General features: G+C 41.2%; 1 protein-coding gene across 1 annotated transcript; it reads left to right on the plus strand.

The window, feature by feature from the left end:
• The first annotated feature begins 1,181 nt into the window (after window positions 1-1,181).
• LOC132859954 (cadherin-20-like) lies at window positions 1,182-11,399 on the plus strand. The gene is made up of 12 exons (XM_060890959.1): window positions 1,182-1,385; window positions 5,611-5,704; window positions 5,804-6,004; window positions 6,479-6,598; window positions 7,178-7,345; window positions 8,129-8,316; window positions 8,393-8,646; window positions 8,810-8,946; window positions 9,101-9,222; window positions 9,307-9,424; window positions 9,534-9,782; window positions 10,828-11,399. The coding sequence occupies exons 1-12, from the start codon at window positions 1,182-1,184 to the stop codon at window positions 11,397-11,399; spliced, it is 2,427 nt and encodes an 808-aa protein (XP_060746942.1).
• Window positions 11,400-11,635: the final 236 nt, after the last annotated feature.

The raw sequence follows: 11,635 nt of genomic DNA on the forward strand, positions 1-11,635 counted from the left end.
CTAAAACAAATGTTTACTTTAGTGTTGTTAGAAAGGTATTAGAGCTATTAAAGAGCTCTGTTTACGTATAACTCATTCACAAGTACAGATCTGGCAGAGCCTCAAAGAAAGAATGTGATCATGTGACCAGTGTGCTCTTGGTATGTTTGAACTCCATGGGGTTGTGCAGATTGGGAGGTTTGAATTCAATCAATGTAATAACGTTCATTAATAGAACACTGATTTGCGATGCTACTTCTATTTAACTTACTTACTTTTTTCTTGAACTTACTTACTTTAGTGGAAATTTTGCCCGTATTTTAAATATGTTGATCCATGAAGAATTATCTTCAATGTATTAAATCAAGACATGCCTTGTTTTATTCCTTACTAAGTAAAGCCAACCTAATTAATTAACCAACTAGTAATTTTTCCTTGCTAGCGAGGAGTAAGAGGCGTTGAAATTTGCTGCATAAAATTCTTCAGTCATTGATTTTGTTAACCACACAGCTTTGTTGGACACCTACGAAGGGTTAAAAGTCAAACGGCGCTGCACAGAAGAACTGGAGTGTCGTGAAAGAGTGGCTGTTCCCTCTGTAGTGAAGATGAAGTGCACACTAAAGGTCTGATGGAGTGTGAGACTCGGAGATGAACTGATGAATGGTGGGAGGAGATGTTTCTCTCCCTCACTGCTGCTCTTTTGTTTAAGTGCATTATTCTCCTCGCGCTCTCTGAAACACACACACACACTGTGTTTTGCTATGTGTTAACTCCATAGTGAGCAGATGGTGTGTGTGGTGTAAGTTAAAAGTCTAAAAGGTCAGGAGGTCTAGTTTAAAGATGAAGAGAGAGACAGAAAAAGAATGAGGAAAGAGACAGGAAGAAAGACCAGACATGTGAGAGAGAGAGAGACAGAGAGAGAGAGAGAGAGAGAGAGAGAGATTGTAAAATATATATAGAGAAGATAAGAAATATAAATAAAAACAGAATATATATATATAAAGGAAGAGAAAACTAATAAAAGAAAAAAAGAAAATGAATAAAGAAAAATATTGAAAAAAACAAGGTCTAACTCTGGACACGTTACTTCCCGTTGTGTTCCACTTATGCCTTTGTGTGTGTTTAAACAGGTAACCGGTGGTGGACGAAGAAAGGACAACTAACAAGTGAACAAGTGGAGTGAGAGTTCTATCTGCCCTGTCATGGCACTCTGGGCCCTGATACGAAGTGCACACTTCTTCAGCACCATGATCACAGTGATGAGCTTAGTGACAGTGTCCCAGGGGGACACAGGGGACAAAGGGATGAGCTTGAGACCCCTGAGGCGAGAGAAGAGAGGATGGGTGTGGAATCAGTTCTTTGTGCTGGAGGAGTACGCTGAGGACAAACCACTCTACGTCGGAAAGGTGTCAATACTGCTCTCCTACTTATATCATACCAAAACTATTTATATACAACTTATTAGCACTGAAAGCACATAGCTATATTCTACCACTCCAACATCTACTATATTTATACCAATTATAAGAATAAACTACACTTTGTCTATACTAATATACTAGTAACTATACTGACACTACAACCGCTACACACACACATATATATATATATATATATATATATATATATATATTATAAACTAATATTATATATTACACTACTAATATTAAAGTGTATCCATTCCACCACTACTTATGCACCATAACACTATTACTCATAAACATACTCTAATATTCTACAATTACATTTACATTTACAGCATTTGGCAGATGCCCTTATCCAGAGCGACGTACATAAGTGCTTAAATCTCTAACATTGAATACATTAATGCTGGATCACTAAGTTACATACTTAAGATACCATGAGTTTAAAACATTTGTTCAAAGTTACAATGAAAGTGTCAAAGGTGTGTTTTTTTTTTTTTTTTTTTTTTTTTTTTTAAATGCAAAAGATAATGAAAGAAGTGCTAGTTGAAGTGTTTCCTGAATAAGTAGGTCTTCAACCGCCGCTTGAAAATAGCCAGTGACTCAGCTGTCCGGACCTCTAGGGGAAGTTCGTTCCACCACCTTGGTGCCAGTACAGAGAAGAGTCTTGTAGTATACTTGCCTCTTACCCTGAGAGATGGTGGAACCAGTCGAGCAGTGCTGGTAGATCGGAGGGTGCGGGGTGCAGTGCGAGGAGTGATGAGGGCTTTGAGGTAAGAGGGAGCTGGTCCATTTTTGGCTTTGTAGGCCAGCATCAGTGTTTTGAATCTGATGCGTGCAGCTACCGGAAGCCAGTGGAGGGATCGCAGCAGCGGGGTGGTATGAGAGAACTTTGGCAGGTTGAAAACAAGCCGGGCAGCTGCATTTTGGATCATTTGCAGAGGACGGATTGCGTTCATATGTAGACCTGCCAGCAGTGCATTGCAGTAATCCAGTCTAGAAATGACAAGAGACTGAACAAGTACCTGAGCAGCCTGTGTGGACAGAAATGGTCGAATCCTTCTAATGTTGTAGAGAAGAAACCGACATGAGCGAGTCACATTAGCAACATGAGAGGAAAAGGACAGTTGATTGTCCATGGTTACCCCAAGGTTGCGAGCTGTGGCTGACGGGGAGATCAGATCGTTGTGTAAGGATATAGCAAGATCATGACCTGGGGATGAATCACCTGGGATGAAGAGCAGCTCAGTTTTGCTAGGATTAAGCTTTAACTGATGAGCAGTCATCCATGATGAAATTTCTGCCAGACATGCAGAGATCCGGTCAGAAGCTGTGGCATCTGCGGGTGGGAAAGAGAAGATAAGTTGTGTATCATCAGCATAGCAGTGGTAAGAGAACCCATGTGAGGAAATAACTTCACCAAGAGAGTGAGTATACAGGGAGAAAAGAAGAGGACCAAGTACTGAGCCTTGTGAGATGCCAGTGGAGAGTCTGCGTGGAGCAGATGTCACTCCCCTCCATGTTACCTGATATGAGCGTCCTTCCAGGTAGGAAGCGAACCATTCCCAAGCTGATCCGCATATCCCAAGACTCCTGAGGGTGGCTAAGAGAGTCTTATGGTTGACCGTATCAAACGCTGCTGAAAGGTCAAGGAGGATAAGGACGGATGAGAGATTGGCTGATCTAGCAGCATGTAGTTTCTCAGAGACATCTAAAAGGGCTGTCTCTGTGGAATGAGCTGCTTTAAAGCCAGACTGGTTGGGGTCTTGGAGGTTGTTCTGTGAGAGATAGACAGACAGTTGATTAAAGACAATGCGTTCAAGAATTTTTGAAAGAAACGAGAGAAGTGATACCGGTCTGTAGTTACTGATGTCTGATGGATCCAGAGCAGGTTTCTTCAGGATGGGAATAACCCTTGCTCTCTTGAAGGTAGTTGGTACCTGACCAGATGCTATGGATCTATTGGTGATAGTTGTAATGAAGGGCAGAAGGTCTTGCGAGATGGTCTGCAGCAAAGTGGAAGGGAGTGGATCCAATGGGCAGGTGGTAGGATTGCAAGACTGGATGAGTTTTAGAATCTCTTCTGCTGTTACAGTTGAGAAATGTGACAACAAAGGTGTAGGGGAGTCCATACTCTGAGATGTAAGTGCAGTCGGGGCTGAAGTGAAGGTCCGGCAGATTTCCTCAATCTTCTCCTGGTAGAAAGAAGCAAAGTCTTCTGCAGTCAGGGAGGATGAAGAAGGTGGAGCCGGGGGGTTGAGCAGAGAAGAGATGATGTTGTGGAATTTCCGAGGGTCATGTGAGGAAGCTTCAAGCTTTTCCTTGTAGAAGGAAGTCTTGGCAGAAGTCACATCTGAGGAGAACTTGGCCATGAGTGTTCGGTAAGAATCAAGATCTGCATCAAGTTGTGATTTCTTCCACTTTCTCTCTGATGATCTTAGCTCTCTTCGATTGTTGCGCAGCATATCTGAAAGCCAAGGAGCAGAACAAGAAGTTTTCTTGGGTTTAGTGGACATAGGGCAGAGGAAGTCCATAGTTGAGGAAAGAGATGAGAGGAAAGTATCTGTGGCCGAGTCCAAGGGCAGTGAGGAGAAAGACTCAGGATCAGGAAGGGAAGAAAGAGTGCCAGAAGCTACAGAAGAAGGGGAGACAGAGTAAAGGTTGCGGCGGGTAAGAGCGAGGGGGTGAGAGGTAGTTTTAGGTAGGGTAGGGAGAGTGATGGTAAAGGATACCAGGTGATGATCAGAGACGTGTAGTGGGGTAGCAGTCACGTCTGTAGCTGGAGAAGGACGGGTGAAAACCAGGTCCAGCACATTGCCTCCTTTGTGTGTGGGGATGTAGCTGTTGAGTGTGAATGAGTCAAGAAGAGACAGGAGGGAAGAAGAATGTAGCTTGTCAGAGGGGAGGTTGAAGTCACCAAGCACTGTCAGGGGGGAGCTATCAGAAGGGAAAGCACTAAGCAGTGTGTCCATTTCTTCCAAGAAGTCACCTAGGGGACCAGGAGGGCGGTAAACAACAATGATAACAAGGTTAATTGGAGAGGTAACTGAAATGGCATGGAATTCAAAAGAGGAGATGGTTAAATGAGACAAGAGGAGAGGTGTAAAGCACCATTTCTTTGACAGCAATAAACCTGTACCACCACCCCTGCCTGTTTCTCGTGGTGAGTGAGAGAAAGCATGGGCAGAGGATAAAGCAGCTGGTGTAGCAGTGTTCTGTGGGGATATCCAGGTCTCTGTTAGCGCAAGAAAATCAAAGGAGTAATGGGAAGTTAAAGCAGAGATAAAATCAGCTTTTTTCACAGCAGACTGGCAATTCCAGAGCCCACCTACCACCACTGTTTGAGACTTACACAACAGAGGAGGGTAGATGAGGTTACTGGGATTGTGACCTCTGCTCTGTGGACGAGAGTGTCTGCGAGTGTAGGAATTGAGTACAGAGATGGGTTTAAGGCACATATTTGCAGTCAAGAGTGAGAATTAAGGTATGGTAGAATATAGCAAAACAGTATTAGACACAAAGTTTACAATGAGAGAGAGAGAGAGAGAGAGAGAGAGAGAGAGAGAGAGATACTTACAAACCTTCAATTTAAATAGGTAAGCCCTGCCCCCAATTCACACCTTAAGGTAGACTGAAACTACTCCTGATTAATCAGCTGAGAGAACAACAAGGACCAACACTATAAAAATCAACAATGGTATAGAATATAACAATTCAAATCACACTACTCTAGAACAAAGTGAGTTAAGCAGATAGTATACAAAAGTCAGGAACCTACTTTACCAGAAGACAATATATTCAAATGAAGAGAGTTAAAGCACACTGAAGAGTAGGCTGGTTCACCTTCAATTTAAATAGGTAAGCCCTGCCCCCAATTCACACCTTAAGGTAGACTGAAACTACTCCTGATTAATCAGCTGAGAGAACAACAAGGACCAACACTATAAAAATCAACAATGGTATAGAATATAACAATTCAAATCACACTACTCTAGAACAAAGTGAGTTAAGCAGATAGTATACAAAAGTCAGGAACCTACTTTACCAGAAGACAATATATTCAAATGAAGAGAGTTAAAGCACACATGTATACAATGTTTATATAACAATAATTACTGTATATTAGTGTATGATCACAGTGAGAATTAAATGCTCTGTGTGTGTGTGTATGTGTGTGTGTGTGTGCGCGCTTGTGTTTGTGTATTAGCTTCACTCAGATATGGATAAAGGAGATGGATCTGTTAAATATATTCTATCAGGAGAAGGTGCAGGAACCACATTCACACTGGATGACAGCACTGGTGGGGAAATGCACACACACTCATATAAATTTAATTTTCTCTGTTCTAATAATTATTGCTCATAATAATAAAAATACTAATAACAATATGTGTGTGTAGGTGATATCCACGCTGTACAGAGGTTGGATCGTGAGATGAAAGACCAGTATATTCTGCGTGCTCAAGCCACTCATCGCCACACAGGCCGTGCCCTCGAACCCGATTCCCGCTTTATAGTCAAGATCCAAGATATCAATGACAACGAGCCCAAGTTTCTGGATGGACCTTACCAGGCCACCGTTCCAGAGATGTCTGCCGTCGGTAGGCTTTACACTACATTTAGTGTGTGTATGTGTGTGTGTGTTTGAGAGACAACATATATCTACAGTATATAGACTGGGAAGAAATAAGAAGTTACTTGTAATAGTCTTAAAAAAAGTTTAATGAATTCCATCTTCTTCATGAATGTTTTTTTTGATGTCTTATCTTTCTATCCTTTCTATTTTCTTTCTTTCGATCCCATTTTATTTTGCACTATACTAGCTATCTACCATGCTAACTAACCACAAATGTGTCTCAGGTGAAACCATTGGACAAAACCAATAGTGTTCTTTGGCCTTTTTATGGTGCATCTCTTGTAAATTGCTTAAAATTAGATTCAGTTTAATTAAACATTTGCATATATATTTTATTTATACCATTTCACAAATTGCAACAACATGCAATACATACACAGGTTATATACTGCTCAGACTTTTTTCGTCATCTCTGGTTATTTTTTTTTTCTGATTATAGGTACGCCTGTGATTCGGGTCACGGCTATGGACGCTGATGACCCGTCATACGGTAACAGCGCTCGAGTGGTGTACAGCGTTGTGAAGGGACAGCCGTATTTCTCTGTGGACCGTCACACAGGCAAGACAGACACTTAAATCCTGCATTTTTATGTCATTATAAAAACTAAGGACATTAGCTAAGCTTTTGCTAAATCTAATTAAAAAGATATACCTCATATTAGCTAATAAGCCCATGGTTATTATAAAAAAAAAAAAAGACATATCTATTGTGGACCCATCGAATATGTAGCTTAGCTTGCATATCTAACTCACTAACTAGCTAGAACAAAAATTTATTTTTGTGCCACATAGTTTATTACAATACTTCTGTACTGTAATTTTAGTCAACCAGGTTCATGAAAGCAGGAAAAAGTCACTTTGATTAGTCAAATACAGAATGATGGCCACTAGAGGACGGTTTGGGTTTACTCAGGTAGAGAAAACGTCTTAGTTATGTTAGCATATAGCAGTTATCTGATTACCTGGTGTAGGTAGGCAAAATGTGTATGATATTAAAAAAAAAAATTTAACCATAAACAGTGAGTTAATATAAAAATTATTATTATTATTATTATTATTATTATTATTATTAGAGTATAGGTATTGATATAATAGAAAGACATAATAGAAGCCTGTTTTCATTTATGTCTGTCTGTAGGTGAGGTGCGTGTGTCATTGCCTGATATGGATCGAGAGGTGAAGGGTCAATACGAGGTCATGATTCAGGCTAAAGACATGGCTGGTCAGCAGGGAGGTTTGGCAGGAATGACGACGGTCAACATATCTCTTAGCGACGTCAACGACAACCCTCCACACTTCCCTCAGAGTGAGTACTCTATCACTACTTACCCTAAGAATTGGCACTCTTACCACCCTGAAGTTGATTGTTTTCCTATAACAGTACATCCCCAAGTGTTCATATATGTCTCGTGCCATCGCAATTTGGCATCAATTTATTTTAAAAAATGTATCATACATTTACACAGTTATAGTACATACATCTGTGAAACATGTTAGTTCCAGTTCTCACTTATGTTCTGGCAGTTGTAAACAATCATTCTCTCAGAAGCCTCCTTTTCTGTCTCTGTTACAAAGCTCTGAAATTGGAGACTCCTTCACTTATTTCACTTAACTTCACCCAATCAACAATTAAACATGTTTTTGAATCTGTTTACATGTATCATCAGTCATACACATCCCTGTAAGGGAGCTGTTACTATAGAAATGCTAACGTATTAGAAGGAGCATGTTAAAATAAACACGCACTACTACAGTATAAACATGGAGTATAGAAAAATGGCTGCTGACCTATCCGAATGCAGAATCCAACAGCATTGTGGTATAAATAGTAGCTAGCTTGCTAACATTTACTGTCTTTCAAAAAGAGGTGTAGCAAATAGCCATTCAACGCACACCTAATTTAAATATAAATCTGACCCGAGGACAGTGTTAGTTCCAAACTCAGGGCAGTTTTTTCAGAATAATCCTCGAGATAAAGCCAAGCAAATTAAAATTTGAACAGCCCTCTAGGGGCACTTTTGACTTTTGTTTGTTGTGGATTAAACTTGCTAGCTAACTGAAAATCTTCATTAATCTTGCCTTCTTTCAGAGCTCTATCAGATAAGCATACCAGAATCTGCTCCCATCAGTTCTATAGTGGGCCATGTCGAAGCTCAAGATCACGATCTAGGAATCAACGCAGAAATGCGCTACAGACTGGTGGACGGAGATGGACTGGATGCATTTGACATCAGCACCGACTCCACCAACATGTATGGGGTCATCACTGTCAAACAGGTACTCTAGAAGTACTAACTTTGACCTTTTCCAACTGCTAAAGTTCCTTAGGTCTCAGTGTGTGTCTCTGTTTCAGCACCTGGACTTTGAGACGAAGCGTAGCTACACTCTAAAGGTGGAGGCTGCTAACACGCACACTGACAAACGTTTCTCTGCTAACGGGCCATTTAGTGACATAACCATGGTGCAGGTGAGCATAGAGGACGTGGACGAACCGCCCCAGTTCAGCGCCATGCTTTTTTATGCTGAGGTTCGTGAAGATGCTGAAATCGGCACTGTGCTGATCACCATCTCAGCCCGAGACCCTGATGCTGCTAACAATTCCATACAGTAAGAGAAGCTACAGCAGCATCCCAAACATTCAGTGCTTGTATTAAAAGTACAATTGAGCCTGATATGCTAATGAGTTAATTTACATCTCACATATCACTGTGTACATTTTGATCAATTTTGACATTTCTATATACTGTAATGTCTGTCTGTCTGTATGCAGGTATATGATTGATTGTGTCAGTGATCCGGAACAGTATTTCTCAGTGGAAATGTCCAGTGGTTCTCTGATGACTGCCCTTCCTCTGGACAGAGAGGATATCAGCTGGCATAATCTCACTGTGGTAGCCATGGAGACAAGTGAGTGCACACACAAATACCTATGAAATTTTACAGTTTGATTCATGAATCACTAATTTTGACTCACAACTCACTGATTTGAAGTCTTTTAAATGCTATATAAAATAATATGATAAAAAAGGAACTCAGTAATGTGACGTGTGTGTTGTGTTAGATAACCCACTGAAGACAGCGAATGTATACGTAAATATAAGAATTCTAGACGTCAACGATAATCCACCATCCATAACTCACTATCGCGAAGCTATCTTGTGTGACAGTGCAAGATCAGGACAGGTATGAATCTTTGGAAGTAAATACATCAACATGAATGTGTATATTTTGAATTTCTGTACCTGAAGTATGTGTATATTGCCTCAGCTGGTCCAATCAATAAGAGCCATAGATGCGGACGAGCCGATAGGAGGACAACATTTCCGGTACACACTTACTCCTGAAGCACAAAAAAATCACAACTTCACCCTCATAGATAACCATGGTAACTGTCTCACTCTCTATTATTCCCACTCTGTTTTGTTCTCACATTCCCCCAGTCTGTCTGTCTGTCAGTCAGCCAGTCTAACTATTTGTCTGTCTTACTCTGTCAGATAACTCAGCGAGAGTCCTGACACGTCGGAGTGGCTGGGAGTCTCCGAGTGTGTACCATCTTCCCATCACTGTGTCTGATGGAGGAGTGCCAACGCAGTCCAGTACACACACCCTGACCATCCGAGTGTGTGAGTGTGATGCAGATGGGGATGTCTCATCTTGCCATCATGTTGAACCTCACACACTTCCCGCTAATCTGAGCACAACAGCTCTAACCACCATGCTCACCTGCGGCTCCATCGTGCTTGGTACTGATTAGAAATTGTATTATTGGGTAGTGTTTAGGGTGTAGAGGGCTTGGGTATTTAGTGTGCAAGGTTTAGAGTAGTGTTAAGTTTGTGGTGTTTAGGATGTAGAGTTTAGGCTGTAGGTTTGAGAATAGTTAGGGTTAGGTAGATTAAGTTAAGAGATATGTTTTATGGTGTAGGATTGGGGATGTAGGATTTAGAGTGTAGAGTTTGCCGCAGTATTGAAGTAGGTGTAGAAATTATGGTAGTATCATTTAGTACAGTATTGTGAACGGTGTTGCAATGATGGGTCATAACGCAGAGGATCCATATGCAAGCTTTATTAACTCACTCGTAAAGAACAGGCAAATATCAACACCGGCAAACACAACAATGTAGAGAAGGCAGAAATCGTAATCGCAGAACAGGCAGTAGGTCAGGGCAGGTGGCAAACAAACGACAGACAGGTAAAACAGAACAAAGTAACAAACTGGGTAAACATAGGACAGAGAAGGCTCAGACTGACAGCCATAGCAAATCGAGACTTCGCACTGAGGTCAAGTTCAAGTGTAGCTATATAGGAAGTGGGTGATTGGCAGCAGGTGGCGGTGTAATCAGTCCTGGTGAGAGGATTATTGGAGATGCAGTCCGGAAACTGTTAGTACTCGGGGGAAGGTTCCCTGTGGTGTCGACCGGAGGGCGAGGCAGGTGCTTCAATCATGACAGGTGTAGTTTAGGGTAGTATTGTAAAGGTAGTATTATAGGTTTAGTGTAGTATTGTAAAGGGTGTAGATTTTGAGATAGTAGATTGTAGACTGATAGTAGATATATAGTATTGTGAAGGGAATAGAGTTTGGGGCAGTATTGTGAAACGTAGAGTTTTGGGCAGATTCGTTTCATGCAGTAATGTAAAGGGAGTAGAGTTTGGGACAGTATTGTGAAGGATATAGAGTTTGTGTATTAGAGTTTGAGGCAGAATATTTTGGGGCAGTATTGTGAAGTGAGTAGTGTTTGGGGCAGTATTATGAAGACTTTAATGTAGTAATGATGTTGTTTCTCTTGGCAGTGATGCTGGTGCTCATGCTGTTCCTAAGCAGTAGCAGCATTAGTAAAAAACCTTTCCCCAGTGATGAGGAGGAAAACGTGCGGGAAAACATTGTCCATTACGATGATGAAGGCGGTGGAGAGGAAGACACAGTTGCATTCGACATCACCAAGTTGTGGAAGACACACACAGAACCGCTAAGCTACGCTGAACTAGTGCTTAACGGCAATAAACCACAACATGTTGATGTTGATATAAACAATGTAAAACTACGACAGGAAAAGCAGCCTGAGATCCAGAGTCTGTCATGCTATGTGTCTCATACAGATGCTAAGTACAACTCTCATGCTAATGGCAGTAACCTGTATGGCTACGTGCTGGCCAAGCTCTGTGAGGTGGACATGGATGCGGAAGCACCGGCATATGATTCAGTGCAGACATACACCTATGAAGGCGAGGGGTCCATCGCAGAGTCACTCAGCTCGCTGCAGTCTAACGACGAGAATGAACATGATTTTGATTATTTAGACGAGTGGGGGCCAAGATTTCATACACTCGCAGAGCTTTATGGCACCAGTGAGAGTAACGTTTAGCAGAAATTTGCAGAAGCATGTTGTTGCCATGGAGATACAGCAAATAATTGGGAGATTCGGAAACAATGACACATCTGTAAGGTTGTACATTTTAAATTGATTTATTGATTTAGTTAATCATGATATCTCAGACTTTACCATCATTTGATCAATTATTGTGATTCAATTCTGATTCTTCAGAATCAAATTTAAGAATTGTTTAAAAAAAAAAACACCACTTTTCCAAAGTCTAATTC

This window comes from Tachysurus vachellii, chromosome 2 (assembly GCF_030014155.1).
Source record: "Tachysurus vachellii isolate PV-2020 chromosome 2, HZAU_Pvac_v1, whole genome shotgun sequence".
Taxonomy (NCBI): domain Eukaryota; kingdom Metazoa; phylum Chordata; class Actinopteri; order Siluriformes; family Bagridae; genus Tachysurus; species Tachysurus vachellii.